The sequence below is a fragment of the Stegastes partitus genome, unplaced genomic scaffold, assembly GCF_000690725.1.
Source record: "Stegastes partitus isolate 25-593 unplaced genomic scaffold, Stegastes_partitus-1.0.2 Scaffold909, whole genome shotgun sequence".
NCBI lineage: Eukaryota > Metazoa > Chordata > Actinopteri > Pomacentridae > Stegastes > Stegastes partitus.
Genome location: NW_007578640.1, coordinates 22,564 through 42,215, shown reverse-complemented (window position 1 = coordinate 42,215; position 19,652 = coordinate 22,564). Strand labels below are relative to the sequence as shown.

Genomic DNA, 19,652 nt, shown 5'->3' with positions numbered 1-19,652 from the left:
GAGAAAATGTGCTTGGTTACATTCCATCATTGGGTTGGGTTTTGTTAGTAGGTCACTGCTCAAACCAACACAGCTTTAGTTTAAATTCTTGCTGAGATTCCAAGGTGTCCAAAGATGTTGGTTGAATTTTTTGGGGGGGAAAAAGCAAAGAATCAGAACAAGTTCCTACAGATCACACACTTGTTATCGTTAGGTTAGCTACGCCTGCACCACCTTTAAGTAATAAACATATAAATACATTCAAACTAACGGTGCTGTGAAAAACGAAACACCAGGAGCTTCATCCTTCATCCTGGGTTTCACAAGTGCTGTGTGCAGACATACGTATTGCAACATGACTACATGGTGAATCTATATGCTTCATTATTGTCTCGCCCCCTCCTCTCATTCCTGAATGTTTGCCTCCACTCTCTCTCTCTCTCTCTCTCTCTCTCTCTCTGTGCTGGATCATCCTCTTTGTACTCTTTCACACAGTTCAGGGGACAAGACAACAATGTTAAATATCTCAAGGCCACGTTGGGGTACAAGAAGATAAAAATCCAGGTTCCCAGGCCCCGACCAACAATACCTAGTGCAGCACCCCTGCCTTGTCACTCCCATCTCTTCCAACCAGACGTACAGGAGCAACCGTCACTCGCCGCCAGTCTGACACCAAAGCAGTTCATCTGTAGATTGACCATCTCGCTCATCCACCATGTCGTTTGCGTTCATGACGATGCTCCTGGGCTCCACGCTGGCCGCGGCTTTTGTGTTGCATCCAGTCGAGGAAGAACCTGCAGCTTCTGCTGATTCTTCTGTTTCCCATCACAGGTCAGTAAAAAAACCTTTTTGTGCTACAAACAAGTCTTTGTGGGCAGATTGTCACCTTTTTATGCAATGTTTTCTCAGTTGTGACATTTATTTTAAAAACCATCTTTATTGACATTTTAAACTATAATAAATGCTTCTCATGTTAAATATTTAGATATCTGTGTTTATGCATGTGCGGGGAGGCCCCATGGGTTAAATGCTAGATCCAGAGTGTGATTGAGTTTCATGTTGCCTGGAAGGTTTTGTTAGAAGAATAGGCAGAGATAGAAATAGGACACACTGTTCCTTCCAAGCTTGAGCAGTTAATCACTCAACAAGACAAGACTTCTCTCACTAGATCCAGCCAAGTGCTTCCACAGTTCAGTGAGGTTATTGAGGGTGTGAATGACCAGCATGTGGGACACAAAGTACTTAATATGCTTTATTGTTTTGTTTTTTTTTTGGCCTTCAATGTCACCTATGATGTGAAATGTTTGGTTGTTCTGGGCAACTTCTGCAGAATCGTTTATGATTATTATATTTCAATGCAATGCTGTGTGTGACGTTCAGGTGCCAGGGAGAGTCACTGCAGTCCATCAGGAAGATGCTCCTCGCAGCCCTCAACATGCAGACTGAGCCACAGCTGCCTGTCGATGTGCTGGACAGCGTCAGAGAGCAGTGGAGGAGAACCTTCGCCGCCGTTTCACACAGAGCCACACACACCATCAGTAAGTGGAATCCAGAATATAAAGAAACAACTGTAGATCCCACATGTTTCCATTCTGAATGTAATCCTTAGTGACAGTCAACCAAAGACAAAAAAACAAAAACAAAAACAGGTTAACAGTGGCCTTTTCCATGTACTTCCAGTTCCAGCAGCCGATGGCTACTCTGTGTCACCTGACAGTACAAACAGTGCGAGCCTGAAGTGTTGCTCCACAGCCTCCGAGGTCTTCATGAAAGGTATGCAACAATGTGAGGGGGAGGAGGAGGAGAGGAATCTAACACATTCCTCTTTTTATTTCTATTTACATGCATCAGTAATCACTTCTGACCAGGTGCAATGATTACATACTGAGTCCCAGTTAGCAGGTGAAACGAATTCTGACTTTGTGATCTGACCAAGGAGTGGGACGTCCTGCCCGTTAACACCATCAACCAGCTGGTGGCCATATTATGCCACGATGTCTTAACACATTGGTTAAATGTTTACTGTGATATGTATTGTATGTATATTGTGATATTAGTAAAGTTTTAAGAAGACATACACTTTATTGATCAAGAATAAATCGCATTGTCACAATCATTTCATGAGAAGAGGCAATAAAATATTTTATTCCAACTTTATGGGCAACAGTGTAGTAATCTGTTCTTTGATTTGTCAGATCTGGGCTGGGACCGCTGGGTGATCCATCCTCAGAGCCTCACCATTGTTCAGTGTGCACTCTGCAACTCTGACATGAACACTGTGCAGTGTCCATCATCCCAGTCCAACGTCCAAGATGCCAACTCACAGGTAAAATACTCCAACAGTGGAAAGAGGTCTCCTGTGTATAATATAGATATTGTGCTTAATTTCTAAATTCAAAAACATCTAGGTTAGGAAGGAAATCTGCACAATTTTTTTTTTTGCACAACTGTAGAGAAGAAAAGCAATAAAACTTCACAAAATAGAAATACTCATGTATGTAAGTACCATGCTTTAGTCTGTGTGCTGAGTTACGTCCCACCGCTTTGCCTGAGTTTCACAACAAACAGCACAAAGTAAAGCTCCCCTTGGTGTGTTCTGGAGGTGAAACAGCTGCCAGTAGATAAGTCTGTTTTCTTCTGCTTCCCTGCCAACATAAATGTACTTTGCCAAACACAAGCCGAGGCATCGCACAAAGCTGGTCAACCAGAACGCTGAGCAGCAGCAGGAATGTAATTATGAACACGGAAAATGGTATAACTAAGAATGAATGTGTGTAGCGAAATATATCATTTTGAATTTTAGAATCTGGTCTATGGAGGAGCTCCCAGTTTATCTGAAGCATATGTTGATGTCATTAGTGAGTTAATAAGTTAGTGAGTTTATGCAATCTTGTAAAATAAATTACATGAAAACCTCCATCGTTCTAAATAAAGTTTTGAAAAGATTCGTTTTTGTTCTTGTTGGCCTTGGTTAATATAAAATTTGATTAACTTTTCTGTCTACTCCAGCATCAGCCAGTTGTTTGCATTTTCTTTTATCTTCCTTGTATATGTTTTCATCAGTTTGACTCTGAAATTCACTCGTCTCGGAGCTTTTCTTTGTCTGACTCCTGCGCTCTTCGTCTCTCTCCAGGACCAGGTGCCATGCTGTCAGCCCACCTCCCAGGAGATGGTGCCCGTCGTCTACATGGATGAATCCAGCACCACCTTCATTTCCTCCGTGCAGCTGACTCGCAGCTGCGGCTGTGAACTCGGCGGCGTCCAGCAACCAGCGTAGAGTTTGGTTTTTGCAGGCCTGAATATGTGAAATGAGCCGCATGCATCAAGAAGTGATCAATATATGCAGGCCTTTCTTCTCATACAACCACCTATGCTGCTTTTGTAGATCTATCCTAAATTCTTACTATCTTCAGCACTGATCGTGGGAACCAAAGTCTCCCCAAGAACTCAGTTTTGCATTCCTGCTACTCTGTTGTATCAATACAAATTTTGTTGAGCTTATTGTTTAGGTGGTAAAAACTGATATGACAGTAATCACACATTATTGCTCTCCAACTACTGGTAATCTAATTTCTCTGGGCACCGAGTGCTTGAAAGAACTAAGTGCAGCTGACAGCGGACTTTAAATAAATCTCATGCATGGGGAGCACTATTTATAGCTGCTACTTAGCGTTCTCCTCCAAAAAATGTGAGACTGACCAGAGCCAAATCCTCTCACAAGCCAGTTGTCTTTTCTCTTGACATTTGAAATAACTTTGTCCTCTTATGGAAAAGAATTTGATTTGTTCTCAGCAGTCAAACTACGGTCAATGAACTGAGGTTGTAAATTTTGTAAAGGCTTGCTGTTTGCGGGTGAAAAGGTTTATGTGGGAAGAGCAATGAGAGAAACGCCCAGAACCTAAAACCTTAGTATCATTTTCTCCTGGATATCGCTGCTGTGACTTTCCATGAACTTCCACTGGTCTCCACTGACTCTGCTCTTTTTTTTTTTTTTTCCTTCTCTGTATGAGTACAAAACATTTATCTTGATTTACAAACTATAATCTGAGTGATTTTATGTGCGTTTATCACAGAAGAGTTCTTGTGTTTTCTTGTATGTCTCAGAATCGGTGACAGTTCTCATTTGTGAATTTTTAATTCCCTCAACACGTTTTTGTTTATTATTTCACTTATTTCCCAAAGTTACCTCAACATATACTTTTTTCAAGTATTTCTCACAAATGTATTACATTTTGATCAAATGCAAAATGTTTTATTGTGCTCATGACACTACTGCTTAATCATTTGTAGCAATTTACTGATTTCTTTCTCTCAATTATTTGAATAAAGATGATTGAAAAAGACTTTTAACTATTCCACAAGCTTATTTAAAATAACATTGAAGGTTTCTTATGCCAGCCTTTCGTGGGTTCCTGCCTACCAGATGGTTTCATGGTAAGTCTAGAGGGAGGGAAATAGCAGATGAAGAAATTTTGGCACTGTAATCTAAAAAAATAACAGCTGCCGGTGAAAGGAAATAGCAGCATGTTGCGCACTTTGGAGCAGCCTTCAACATTTGTAGTCGCTGTGCAAGCATTTGTGGTCTGGATAAATCTTCTTCTGGCTGCAGTGGAGTCTTTACTTGTGATTTATAAAGATCTGGGCCTGTAACTGGACTTTGCCAGCAGTTTTATTTTTCGGTACCACTGGACAGAATGTCACCATATATCAGGTTATGGGTGTCTTTTGGCATACTGTGCCCACTTGTACTAGCCGTAGGGGCAGTTGAGTGTTCGGAGAAGGAAACGCTGCTGAAGCCGCAGCCCAACCCCAGCAGGGTGACACAACCATCGGACTGTTTAATGGAGTGCACCGGGATGACGTACATCAGAAAACTGCTACTTCAGGACAATCACAATATACGACTTAAAGACTCTACAGAAGGTAAGGAGCCACAAAGTGACGCTTTTAACTCTAGGAGGGTTTTCTGCAAAATTCAATCTCGAGCTGAGTTCTAAAAATAACACCTGGGCTAAATGCTGAGGCATCATGAGGACAGTTCAGTTCAGTCCATCACTCTCTGACTGCCTAAGACCTGTTTTATTAAATGCATCTGCTGTGTGTAGGCCTTCATGAACTAGTTTCTCTTGGCAGGAGAACACGGGGAATACTGCTGGTCCACTGAGCTCAAGTGCAACATTGGAGAGAGCTTCCTGCAAGCCTTCGCGGTGCTGCCTGTGGAGGTATCTACGGTTGGACATGAGCAGCTGGAAGTCAAAGCCACCGTCCCCACCGCCAGCACACTGCACGTACACGACAGCCCGACCACAATCGCAGAGAGCTGCGGCCTCCGTTACGACGTCACGCAGCACTTCGGCACGCAGAACGCAGGGAGGTCGCTCTGCATACAGGTTGTCACCCAAGAGGACGTCCTGGGGGACAAGCTGCTCAAATGTCCTCCCTATCTGGTCACATTCTGGCAGAGAAATCCAAACCAGTCCAACCAGCAAGGTGACGGATAAAGTGTCAGCAGTGGATATAAGAAAAAGCACCAATACATCCTGTATTGAAATATTACACAAGTAAAACTATATAAATGCAATCAGGGAAATATACTGAAAGGTATTTAAAGCTAAAGTACTAAATGCAGAATAATGGCACAGCTGGTTCTTATACAGATATAAGATGTTTAGATTAGTATTACTCATGTTGTAATGTGGCATTTTATTGTTGCAGTTAGGTGAGGTGGAGCTTCACAATTTTATTTTAAGGTCCAACTAATGATGATTATCATTGTGGATTTTGTTTTATTTTTAATTAACAGGTTTTTATTAATAGAGATAAATATCCTAAGGTCAGTGTAAATCTCCACGATACTTTTGTCCAGTAGTTTAAAGCTAGAGTGAATCATGTTTGGGCATTCTCACTTGAAAATTGACCAAAAAAAACTTTTTAAATATAATCCCAAGAAGTTTAATTTACAAAAAGCATCATGTTTAATAAGTTTTCCATATAGTATGTATTTAAAAAAGGCTTGATTTGTAAATTAATTGATTTAGTATTAATGGAGTGGAGTAAAATACACAACTTTTGTGTTTCCTGTAGTGGAACAGAAGTTTTAAAAAAAATTCTAAAGTGGAAATATTCATGCACATGAACTGTCATTTTGGACTTAAGTACAGCATTTGAATAAATGCAGTGTAAGCAATGTGGCTGATTTAACATGCCTTATTTAATACATACTTATGGATGGTCCTGCTGGTATTATTACCATCATGTAACCCTCAAGGTCAGAAAAGAAAGAGTTCTGTCATTTATGTGCATTCATTTAACTCATTTGGATTTTATCTTTACCTCTCTTGACTCTCATATTACCTGAGTGAGCAGACAATGACAAAGGACATTTTATTCACTTTGTACAATCATCTGTTACGCTTGAAACATCTACGCACATTTTCATGCTTTAGCCAAACTAAATACTAGAAGGCACTTTCCTCACGTATGATACCAACTGTAATCATAAACATACCAAGTTAGGTACTGATGGGGATCTTTTGAACAGTATGTATACTTCTTCTTGTCAGCATCTTTTGTTATTGAGATGTTATTTTGTTTTATATGAGGTACAGCTTGTTGTAGTTATGAGTGTCTTTGATGACATTTGAGCAGAAAGCGGACACTTTGCATTTGCTCTGCAGGATTTACTGACAGGCAGCAAGTATGACGGAAAAGTTCTCAGTGAAATGACGAATGTTCTGATGTTAATGTTGTGATGTTGATGGTTATACGTGTTTATGGTAATATTAAAACATTTTATTTTCCTTTAATAGCCCTGTGTTTATTGTGCTTGAAGGCTAATTGACTAATTTAAAAAAGAAATTGACACTAGTCAGGTAAACTTACATAATAAATGACACTGTAGGGTCTTAACCTTTATATTTAAACTTGTTAGGAAATTTGCAAATTGGGCGAAACCACTGAGTTTGGACGAATCTCTTTCAATACCACTAACATTGCACTACACTGTTTGGAGAGTGAGCATCCTGCATGTATGCATCCTGCATACAATCACACATGTATGCATACTTACATGTGTAGTTTTTTCAAACATGTGTAGCATCTCAACAGTAATATCAAATTTAAGTTTTCCTCATTTTATCCCCTGTCACTGACTGTCTGTTCTATTCATGCCGTTACTACATAAGAAACAATACAGTGCCACCTACTGTCTAAACTGTAGAGAACTATGTTTAAGTGTTTTTACCATCCAACCACCGGATGGCAGGCTTGTGACAACCTAGTGTTGTTTAATATAAGATAGGACAATATAAACTAAAATGCCAAAGTACAATAAACAAAGGTTAGAGAAATATATACGATGACAGAAAGCTAGAATAGAATAGAATAGAATATACTTTATTTATCCCAGACCTGGGAAATGTACACGCCACAGAGCATCCAAAAATATAGAAAGTACAAGAAAACAACAATAATTAAGTAATATGCATCCCGGTGTCTGCACACAACAGGTCCAAGTCCACATGCTGGCAGAATGTGGGGAGAGGGTGGAGAGCGATGTATGATTAAAGTCTCCTGAGATGACGATCAGAGACTTAGGGTGTGATGTATGCAGCTGGATCTATGGACGAGCTTGCAGGCTGCAGCAGCATCAGCCGAGGGGGGGATGTAAACTGTAATCGCCAGGACATGCGAAAACTCCCTCGGCAGGTAAAATAAATATAAGAAAGTGAAATGAAAGCAAATCTGCAATGCAAAACCTCAGATGGAAAGTTGTGTTCGTCAGTAAGTCACAAATGCAAATCAAAATGTTGTGTGTCTTTGATCAATAACTGCCATCAGTGGAAGCTCAGACTGAACACTATCCCTGCAGTACACTGCTATGTGTTGATAAAATAAACCTTTTGAAACTATATTTATTACAGTTTTAAAATATAGTNATCCTGCATGTATGCATCCTGCATACAATCACACATGTATGCATACTTACATGTGTAGTTTTTTCAAACATGTGTAGCATCTCAACAGTAATATCAAATTTAAGTTTTCCTCATTTTATCCCCTGTCACTGACTGTCTGTTCTATTCATGCCGTTACTACATAAGAAACAATACAGTGCCACCTACTGTCTAAACTATAGAGGACTATGTTTAAGTGTTTCTAACATCCAACCACCAGATGGCAGGCTTGTGACAAACTAGTATTGTTTAAGCTAAGATAAGACTATATAAAATAAAATGCCAAAGTACAATAAACAAAGGTTAGAGAAATATACATGATTACAGAAAGGTAAGTAATTAAGTAGAAATCAAATAAGAATGCAAAGTGTATAAGTGTGTAAAGTGGATGCTAAGAAATAGTGCCTAACGAATAAATAGCATGTGTACAAGAGAATAGAATAGAATAGAATAGGAGAGTGGTAGAGAGCGATGTATGATTGAAGTCTCCTGAGATGACGATCAGAGACTGAGGGTGTGATGTTTGCAGCTGGAACTATGGACGAGCTTACAGGCTGCAGCAGCATCAGCCGAGGGGGGGATGTAAACTGTAATCGGCAGGTAAAATAAATATACAGAAAGTGAAATGAAAGCAAATCTGCAATGCAAAACCTCAGATGGAAAGTTGTGTTCGTCAGTAAGTCACAAATGCAAATCAAAATGTTGTGTGTCTTTGATCAATAACTGCCATCAGTGGAAGCTCAGACTGAACACTATCACTGCACTACACTGCCATGTGTTGATAAAATAAACCGTCTGAATCTAAATTTATTACAGTTTTAAAATATAGTGAAGTTTAAACAGCTGTAATCTGGGATATATTTTTACATCTTTTAGCAGACACAAGCATTTTTAGTCTTAATGGCAGCCTCGAGTAAGTATAAAGTAAAAACAAGTCCACATTTCAGATCAAAAATAAACTATTTAAAATGATTTTCCAGCTCCTGTTCATGATGGCGTTCTAAAAATCCCTTCCCACTGTATGTTCAAGTGAACTGCACAGTTTATCTGAACATAAAACGAGGCTTACATCATTTGCATGAGTCAAATCAAAGTCAAATCGATGTTACCGTCTTTTAGTGTAACATTTCTTCTCTGTGTTTCCCTGCTGAGCTGCAGCGGAAGGACAACAGCAAAGATTTAAAATGTTAACTTTGAAAGATATTCACCTCATTTGACTGATCTGATCTGCTGAAACCTCGTCTTTACTGATAAACAGGCAGTGGTTTTAATTCCTAATCACATGCAGTTTACTGAAAGAGCGTTTTAATGATCAGTGTTCAACGAGTGGAATGATTACAGCAGGAAAAACCTGCTTCAGTGCCCATATAGACACCTCACCACTGTCCTGGATCCTATCATTTAACCTACAGTAGTCTTTCCAAATTTTTTTTTTATTTTTTTTTTTTACAAATGCTTGGATTTAAAAGAACATTTTAGAAATATTGCCATTGTCTTTTGGTGTTATAATCACATAGGAACCCGCTTAGCTTGACTCTGGTGCTGTACCATCTTTACGTTGGCACATGTCTACAACATCAAAGCCCTACATGAAGGAAGATGTTGTTGCTGTGCTCTGTTGGCAGCTGACCAGCAGCAACACAACACAAGCACACGGGGTTGGTGTCCGATAACAGAGCTTTAGCTGGCTGTGCTCAGGCCTGTATTAAAATACGCACCTGTCTGTGTCCACTCTCTCAGAACAGCGACACATGCTGCTTGGTTCTTCATCTCTGATTCACTTTACCTGCATATATCAAAAAGCTCTGAAACCTACAGTTCACATTTTGTGATTCTGGGCGGGAGAGTAAATCTCTTCCTGTTCTGTAAGTCCTGTTTTCTAAGAGTTTGCGAAGAGACGAGCATGAAAAGGTGCCACATAAGGTTTAAAACATGGATATTATTTTGTGTTGGTATTCGATTTTTATAGGTGCTTTCTGCTTCTTCCACACATGCAACCCTGCTGTCATCTGTTCTACATGATGTTTCCTGATTCATGTTTGATTCACCTGTGAACTCTTTCCCTGCTACGTGCATATTTGTTAGTGGTGCATCGTAGTTATTATTGAATGTAGACAGTGTGTTTAATAAAGCATCCTATCTCTACTTTACAGATAGACAGGAGACAAATTACCATAAAAATGTTTAATCTTTGGGCCCATTCAACCCCTTAGAGGCAATTGTGAATGCAAATGAATGTAAAGTTCATCTGAGTGATCACCTTTAACCTGTGATTGAACACCTCTGTCCTGAAAGGGCCGGTAATTGACTCCAGACTGTACAGAGCTCAGCTGGCAGCCTTTTAGCCAGAACCAAGAGCTGTTAACACATCACTCCTGTTTCAGCCTCTTTACACTCTCAGTGCATTGTGGAATAGATTAGAAGATTTTACTGATTAACTTTAAGGCCTCTCTTCTAGCAGTATCTCTGACCTTTGAGCTCCTCTGGTAGGGGTCTTCTGTCTGTTCATGGTCCTGACTGAAAACCAAAGGGGACTGAATGCAGTCGGGGACCATGAAGCTCTGGAAAGATCTGCAGGATGAAATCTGGTCGGCAGAGTCAGTGATCTCCTCTGACTTTCTTCTTAAAACATCCTCGTGATTTTACTTTTATCTTTTTATTTTGTCTTTTATTTCTTTCAGTCACATTTTTGGATTTTCCAACACTGACATTGTTTTGTTTTTATCTGTCTTTTAATATCTGATGGTTTTATGACTTTGCTGTTTTCTTTTTACTGCTTTGTGTTTCTGTTTTATCAGTGCTTTGTAAATACAGACTAATCACTATGATTATACTACGGCCTTTGGAGTCACCTGATTGAACACCTAGATTTTTTGCATTGACAGTACACTGCCTTTTCATCATTAAAACACTAAATATGAGTGATGCATTATTAAAATTTCTGGCCGATACTGATATTAAGACTTCTGATATTGCCAATAACCGATATTACTGATGTCGCTATTAAATTTATGCTCACACCGAAAAATTAGTATAAGTGCCAAATTAGACCACATTGACTTCTTTACTACGTAACAGAAGTACAACATATTTTAACATATTTTATTTTTAAGTCCAGGACCATTTAAATAAAAACATCTGTGAAATAGCAGCAATATCAAATGTAGAGACAAAGGTGATAATGTTAGATAATCATCTTTTTTTTTATTACATCGGCTCAATTTGTTTATCGGGCCGATACCGATGTATCAGAAAAACCACTAATATCGGCCGTTACCATTGTGGTTACCAATATATCGTGCATCCCTACTAAAAATATTTGATTCTTCAGAAAAAAAATGGTGTTGCATTCCTCCAGTAGAGTTCCAGAGATTTGTTTGAGCAACATCAAGGCACACTGAAGCCCCCCTTTTTTTTTAATCCTGTGAAGACACTTTATGTTGGTTTTGCCTTCAATTTGTCACCTGTCTGTACATTAAAGCTTAGTTTTTCTGCAGAAGACAGGATGAGCAGGGAGTGGGATACAATGATTTAAATATTAAACTAATGATTGCTAAGGAAAAGGTAGTAAATTGTTTATTTAGTTTAAAAAATAAAAAAAGATTTGTACTTTTACACCTTTTCACTCAAACCCTCCTTATTTTGGGCCTCCAGAGCCACATTAAGTTGAGAACTTCATAACATCATGTGGTGAAACATATAAACACAGGTGGCTGTACCATGTCTGTCTCACAGGGGTACCAGTGCAAACTTTGCGCAAACTGTAGTGAAGAACAAAAAACTGTAAATTATGTAGCTCATGATGGACTCGTTCGTTGTATTTAGCTTGCGTTTACACTCAAAACAGTAACACGACTGCTTTAGAAATCTTTTTTGACGAATTAGAGTGTATAAAGCCGAGCTTGGTCCCCGGACGGCTGAGCGGAGTAGAACAATCCAGTAGGCAGACGGAGTGGACAACCTAAACACGCACGGTTAGCAGACAACTATCAAACAACGGCGGCCTGACAGTCCTCCAAACTAACAAGCCTCCTCCACCGGTAAACAATGTGACCGAGCGAGGAGGGACACCTCGGCGAGGACTGCGAGAAACGCATGACAGCCAACTTTGGTTGTCGTGAGGGGCGCACCATGGCATCTCAGCCGAGGTAGGCAGACACAAGCCGCGGCTAGCTGCTAGCAGCGGGGCGCTAGCTGCTCAGCCCGACCGTTGAACCGAGGTGATTAGCTGGACACGGAGCTCGGTGGCAGCGTTGCAGACACGGAGTTAAAAAACAAAAAAAAGTTTTACCTCCAAACTATGTGGAAGTATTATTAGAAGGCGTGTTTGTGTTTGTAATTGTTCAGTGGTTGATGTCAAACTGACTGAAGGGGTTTTTAGCTCGATAAGCAGTTCGAGGAAGAGGTGGAATCAGCTGGAAGCGGCAGGCTGGTGTGATTTCTACCAGCTGGTCACTGGCGGCGGTGCTCCTATCACATATCTTTATTTTATATATAAACTGTGGCTCACATGTTCCGTTTTTTAGCAAATGTGTCCTCTACTAACACACACATTACCAAACATTAGGCGTCATGTTTGTCAAACTTGTGTTTAGTTGGAGAGAAGCGGAGCTGCTGTCTGTGTTACTTTGATTTAACTATGTTTCTTTCAAATCGCCCCAAAGCTGAAATATGGCGACGGAGGAAAAAACACTCAGTAACATCAGAATATTACTGTCACAATCCCAGCAGAAGAGCTTAAACTAAATAGTATTCACACTGACAGTTTTCTGTTTACGAATATTTTACAATAGGCTCGACTTCCTTGCAGGCTGTAAGGTTAAAGGGCGGTTACTTGTTTTATTTAGACTGTAAAGATGCAGATGACTGATAGTATTAAAGATCCTGTTCTGCAGCCCAGCTAAAAAAAAAGTGTCTTGTACTGGAATAAAAGTAGACTGTTGATAAAGAGGGGGTTGGGTTTGTTGCTCATGCATTTCATTACATATAACAGTATGAGCAGAATAATTTGCAGATTCATATTCATTCTGTCTTTTCATTTCTTTGCACATGCATACAGTCTCGTGTCACCTTCATTGTCAGACTATGACCAATACATGATTTTTCCCTATGGAGAAATTGTGCAATGGCAAACGTGTATTCCAAAGGGGAACCCCAGAAATGTGTCAGTAAGGAGCAGGATGCTGCCTTTATAATGACTTTGCTCCTTGGTATTGGATTTCTCCTTGAGCTCAGTAGTAGAACTACACCCATTAATCCATTAGTTGTCAGCGATTATATTCACAATCAACTAATAAGTTCATCAGGTTGAGCAAATTTGTAAGAAAACAGTGTCTTAATTATCTGATTCCAGGTTCTTAAATGTAAACAGCTTTCTTGTATCTTTCCTCCTCTATGAAAGTGAATATACTCCTCTAGTAAAGTGAATATCTTTGGGTTGTGGAAGAAACATGACATTTGAAGATGTCATAATTTTCTGACATTTTACAGACCAAACAAATAATCAACAGATCATTTGGTAATGGGAATGATTGTTTGTTGCAGCTCTTCTTAAAGTCTAAAGGGAATCTACCATAAATATACAACTGACACACAGAATAAAATGTCCCATGAGTATTTTGTATGCCAATTAAAAAGTCTCTTACGTTGGAAAAAAAGAAAAACTTCAATATTGATAATGAGTCAGTTGGGATTGTTGTTCATGGATTTCATTTCATATTTTTATATAATCAAAATAAACTGCAGATTCACAGTCTTTTTTTCTTTTTAAAGTCTTTTCTCAATACAAATTCTGTCTCCTATCACTGTCACTGCCAGAATATGGCCACTACATGGTTTTTCCCTGCAGAGAGTTTGTACATGAAGAATACAAGTTGTAGTCAAACAGAAATTTGATACTGGGAATCAAGTAGAATCCTTAGAATTCTGTTTGCCCCTACTGCCACCTCAAGTTTTCAGATATATGTTGCAACTAGTGATACACAATATTAAAATTTCTGACTGATACCGATATCCGAAGATTTCTGATATGGCCAATAACCGATGTTATTGATGTCGACATTCAATTTTTATTCAAAAAATGAATATAAGTAAGCACTGTGAGAACGTGAAAACCAATCAAAAGAAGCCAATACCAAGTTAGACCACATAGTCTTCTTTATTACGTAACAAAAGTAAAACATATTTAACGTTCAAGTCCAGGACCATTGAAGTAAAAACATCTGGGAAATAGCAGCAATATCAAACGAACCGATACGATATATCAGCCGATACCAATGTGGTCGCTGATATATCGTGCATCCTTAATTGCAATTGTTTTTACGCTCAGTAACCAATATAAAATATTTTTTTAATTAAGGGATATTTTCATTCTCAATTAATCTGTTGACTATTGTCTTGAATAATTGTTTATGTATAAAATACCTCAAATGTTTGGGAAACTCACACAAATGTGTAGTTGTGAGAAGAAGAACCAGCTCACATAATTCGTTTCAGTGGATTTAAACAGGAGACGTCCCAGTCAACATGGTCACAGTACTTTTGATGCTGATGTAAAGTGTCCATTCAGCATCAGACCATCATTCAGCTGCATTATAATTTTACTGTTGCATTTGCCAGTTTCACATAAAGGCTGAGTAATGCTAATTAATCCTATTTAGTTTTTTTTTTCAATTCACATTCTAATCAATAAATCAGTATAAAATACCAAAAGTGCAAAAAAGAGTGAAAGAGATGTTCTTAGAGTCCTTGGTTTGTCTAACCAGCAGTCTAACACAGTATAAAAACAGAAGGGTCTCCAGTACCCACATTTAACACTGATTTTTGCCTGACGAACAAGTTAAATTATCTGATTAATTGCTTCAGCGCTGCTTCATTTAATTGTTGGCTCTTAGCATGTCCCTGCTGTTGTGGAAGCAGCAATATTCGCTTGAAACAACAAAACAACACAGCTCGTCATAGCACTGAATTTGTGAAGATTTAAAAAAAAGTAAAGCATCCTGATAAATCCTAGACTGCGTAGCTTATTTTCTCACTTGCTTGCAGGTTTTTTTCTGTCTCTCGTGGCCCCTCAGGTGTCATGTCATTAGAGGAGATGCTGAACTAGGATTATTCCTTCACCTGCTCTCTGTAATACTTTAATATTTATTCGATCATCTTAAACAGCATAGTCCTTTTAAAAATAATTTGTTTGTCAAGGATGTTCTGGCTGTCAGTTTTGTTACACTTTGAAAGTTGCAAAACCCTGGCTTGTGAATTTAGCTTGAACTCACGTAGCCTGAATGAGGCCCACTGACACAAAAGGAGCTCCTAAGTTATTTTGAAACCAAGTAGTGCTTTCGGTTTTCCTTTGTTCAAATGATAAGTTATTTAGCAGTTGTTTGTAGTGTATGCATGGTGGAGCTGCAAACCAATATTTCTTTTTCATTGTTGTTTAATCTCTTGATTAATTTCTTGATTAATTAATCAATTATTTGGTCTCTAAAATGTCATAAAATTTTGAAAAAAGCATAAAATAATGTTTTTCCATGTCTTGTTTTGTCCATAAACCAAAGATTTACAGTTTACTGTCATAGAGGAGGAAAGAAACCTGAAAACATAAAACTTTAAGAAGCTGAATTTAGAGAAATTAGACTCCTTATCTTTTGATAATGAATTATCAAAGTTGGTGATTGATTTATAGATGACTGATGAGTTAATCATTGCAGCTCCGATGCAATAAACTTAACCATTCAACAAAATTGAAAGTATAATTTTGCTTACTACTACTCGCAAGAACTTCATCTTGACTTTACTGCTTGGTCTATAGATGTTGTTCTGCATCAACTGTTATGGCCTCTTGAAATGAGGGAATGTTTTAAAACAAGGCAAGTGTTTGAGAGGATAACACAATGAACTAGAGTTGTGTTTTGTCAAGTGGAGTCAAGGTTTGACATCCCTGAAGCAGCCACTAACAAAGAACGCTGGCCCGGCATAAGCAATATAGAAGACTCTATGATAAGAAATGCTGTAATCTGGGGATTGTTTAAATGTGAAATGGTTATTTTAACATTGCAGTGAATTAAAGGTGATTTCGTGTAACCATTGAATTAAAGCTGCACAGTTAAAGATGAGAGAAGGGGTGAAAATGTCAAGAGAGCAAGAAAGGTTAGTGTCCCTAAAACCGCTCATGTCTGGACATATCATATGAGGCCACTGTCCGCAGGATGTACGTAGAATTAACTCATTGCTGAAACAGTTGATGGTTCCTCTTTTTACCAGCATGTATCCTGTGGCTGCCAAACTGCTCTTTGCTGTTACCAAACACATGACTCAGATCCTAAAGGTATCATGTATATGGGCTAAAGAGGAAACGCTTATTAGAAATGTGTATCTGCTAAGGATAAAAACTGTGTGGTAGCAGTAAACGTGTGGAGGAGGAGAGTTGAATACAGTTTAAAAAGGCATGACAAAGAGACTTCAGACGGAGTTTGTGGAGATTGCTTGTCTAGACTGCTTGCGATGGAGATTGCAGAGTTCTTCACGGGGCATCGTTGGAACTGAACACTCCGCCACCGATTGAAGAAGTCCCAGTGGGTCTGCAAATTCTACTCAAGAGGAGCAGCAGAACCCCTTTCTGTGTTCTGCATGAAGAAGTATTCTTTTCCTTCCCCAAATGGATGCAAAAGAACTGCAGATCTGATCAGAGTCAGGACTTCTCATCTCCCCTTGAGACAGGAGGGTTTTGTCCGGGGATCAGGACTCTGTACTGGGTTGCTGTATCACTGGAAGAGGACTCCTCCAGGCTCAGGTCTGAGCAGGGCTGAGTTAACCAGTCAAGGCCAGGCTGTTTGGCTCTTCCTCTCCCCAAATTACTTATTAGGTTACTATTTCAGAGAAGCTCAGGACTATAATTTTATCCTGAATCAATTGGTTTAATCATATTTTGGAGCATTTTGAATGATTAATCAAGAGCTGTATTTAAAGTTTATTTGGTTTGAAATTTCATTAAGTAACTGATGGTAGTGAAAAGTTAGTCAGTTGTGTACATAAGATCTTTATAATGGTTCTTAATGGTTATTCTAAGTCATGACTAAAATAGTATTTTTAAACATATCCCTGGGGTTAGTTGTGCCAAACCTCTAAATTTTAACTTAGCAACTTACCAAGTGCTTGATCCATTTAAGAGGAAGGCTGCCACTAACAGGCGTGTCTAGTAGAGTGATTTGACTACTGAGGCTATGTAGTTGAGTCAACTATTAGAAGAAGCGGGGTAGACGTCTGGATTAAGGCAGGTAGACTCTAGGCGAGTTTCCTCAACACTAGCTTTAGCAGTTCTACAGAATCCTATTAGGTCAGGGGCCTGTAGGCAGGTAGAACCAAACCTAGAAACGGAGAGCTGGACCAGTAGCCCTGTCACAGTGGTTATACCGGCGCGGGTCAGTAGTTTTAATGAAGGTTCCTGTCTTCTTTTTTTTTTTCTTCTTAACATATAAATCATCTGTGTTTTTAAATGAGTAACCTTGATGTTTCACTGGATGTATCCCAGGAATGACAAGGTCTGACAGGATCTTCAGTCAAAAATGTTGGGTGACTCTGCCTCCTGAGGCTGTTTCAGTATCTGTACTGCTTTCTTGTGGGTTTTTATGTGATTGAAGCAGGTTGTCTATTCACTCTCTTGTTCAGTCACTCAGTTTCTGATGTTTAGTCCTCTGTGAATGGCACATTGTTATCGTCAGAGTGCTGTCTTTCACCTAGAATAGTAGAAGACTGTACACAGAGGGTGGTTTTTTTTAAAGACAGAAATTTGCGTCTCAAGCTGTCAACAGAGCCAGCCGCACTCATCACAAGAGGTGATATGGCTCCAAGGCAATTAAATCTGGAGTATGCAAATATGACATTACTATTTTTATTTAAAGTCTTCTCACATCCTGACAGCAATTCTTATATTAGGTACTCTGATAATTAAAAAGACAAAGATATATGTTGTCCATGGCAGTCACAGGCCTGAATATATCCTGTCCAGTCATTGTATTGGTCCACATGACTGGATGGCCTACTTGTCTAACTAGTACCTTCCCACCTGCACACACTGTGCCCATGCCTTCATTGCACATCACTGGACACATTACTAGAGCTAATGAGCACATAGCACAAGAATGACAAAGTGTAGCCACATTTTACAGTTCCACCGAAACCTACAACTACTTGTACTGTCGCATCCGTTTGTGTATTTTTGCAGCCTTTAATGACTTCGTCTCCTCCAGTTTCATTAGGGTATGTTTACATGTATCTGTTTGCTGCCTGGTTGTGAATAAGTGTTGTTTGATGGTATTTATCCCATGTTAGTCCCTACTGGCGTTGAAGTGGATGTTTTTCAAATGTGGTAATGTCACCTATTGATGTGTTTATAGAGTCGAGGCAGTTTAATGCATCGGTCTCCTCTCCACACCAACCATCTCTCTCATAGAGTAGTTTTCCAGCTGGTGGTCTCAGGCAGTGTGCTTCCATGTGTTTTGAAGGAGTAGCTTTGGAGGGAGCCCTGGAGGGAGGCCGTGTTTTTTTTTTTCAGTTGCATGCTTTCAAAATCTAGCTTGCACTTGTGGTTTCAAACTTCACCTTTAATGTTGAGCACTCCTATTAAATACAGAGTTCATGAAGATTTAACTAATGATTTAATAATTACACATTGGTCCATTATTGTGAATTCTGGACAGGTTACATTCTAATCTCATCAGTTATTCAGCCCCTTATTGTTCTCTGGTGTCTTTTCCATAGTAATTATTTTCGTGAGGTGATTGTACTGGCTGCATTATCATTATGTACAATCATCAGCGAAATTCTTCGGAACACTATGGTGTGCTTTTTGATACACACCCACCATGTTATTTGCCTCTGGGTATAAGTTTTGCAGGGCCTGTGACTGGGCAGTGCCAGCTTGTGTTATCCGAGGAGTTTGGCCAGTCTCTCTCCTACATTAATGAGTGAGTGCTCATCTGTTTGGCTTAGTCCCAAATATTTGCTGCTCCACTTGTTGCCATGGAAGCGTCCCACTGGGGCTGCTGTCAGTGAGGGGATGATCAACACTGTATTTTGGGAAGTAAACTATGAAATCTGAAAAGATGCATAAAAAGGTGTTAAGTTCTTTTATATATATATATATATAAAGTGTTAAGCTGGACCCGATCCAATGAGAACTCCTGTTGTTCTACAATATAATTTATTACAGTAAACAAGCTTTTTGCAATGGCAGAACGTTAGGAGTAGTAGTTGTTATTATCTGTTTGATGACTGAATGGACTGCATGTCACCTTTGGGGACTAGAAAGAACAGATGTGAATGTTGTAGTGAATCCTCATGGTGGCTCTGAGTCTAATTACACTCGTCTGTAGATATGATAGATGCCATCTTCTCCCATTAGACACTGCTGCTCTGCCCCTTGGGTGGATAAGTAAGACGCCCTAAATTTGCAGTCTCTACATTTTCTGGTGTCTTTAGTCAAAGCTGGTGTCATTATAAGAATCAGTCACATTCATGACATTCATAGTTGTGGGGTTGTACAACATCAGAAAATCTACAAAATGCAGGTTATATTGTAGTCTCACTCACATTTTACTGAAGTTTGATGGTCAGATTTCTGTTTTAATACCTAGGCAAATATTTGTAGCTTTGGCTTATAACTAGGTATTTGGTGCGCTGGACGTGGTGTACTTTTAAACACAGTGTTCATTTAACAGCTGT

The 19,652-nt window shown here is 39.2% G+C and overlaps 2 protein-coding genes across 2 annotated transcripts in view; both read left to right on the top strand.

Annotated features, from left to right (window-relative positions):
• Window positions 1-694: 694 nt before the first annotated feature.
• Window positions 695-4,118, top strand: LOC103366112 (nodal homolog 4-A-like). Its single transcript, XM_008293750.1, has 5 exons — window positions 695-810; window positions 1,360-1,517; window positions 1,660-1,752; window positions 2,175-2,305; window positions 3,113-4,118. Exons 1-5 carry the CDS (start codon window positions 695-697, stop codon window positions 3,254-3,256), a joined length of 642 nt encoding a protein of 213 aa, XP_008291972.1. The 3' UTR covers window positions 3,257-4,118.
• Window positions 4,119-11,878: 7,760 nt separating this feature from the next.
• Window positions 11,879-19,652, top strand: part of LOC103366111 (AF4/FMR2 family member 1-like) — a 30,206-nt gene continuing 22,432 nt past the window's right edge. Inside the window, exon 1 of the mRNA XM_008293749.1 lies at window positions 11,879-12,082. Coding sequence (XP_008291971.1) covers window positions 12,030-12,082 — 53 coding nt within the window. The 5' untranslated portion in view covers window positions 11,879-12,029. The remainder of the gene's footprint in view (window positions 12,083-19,652) is intronic.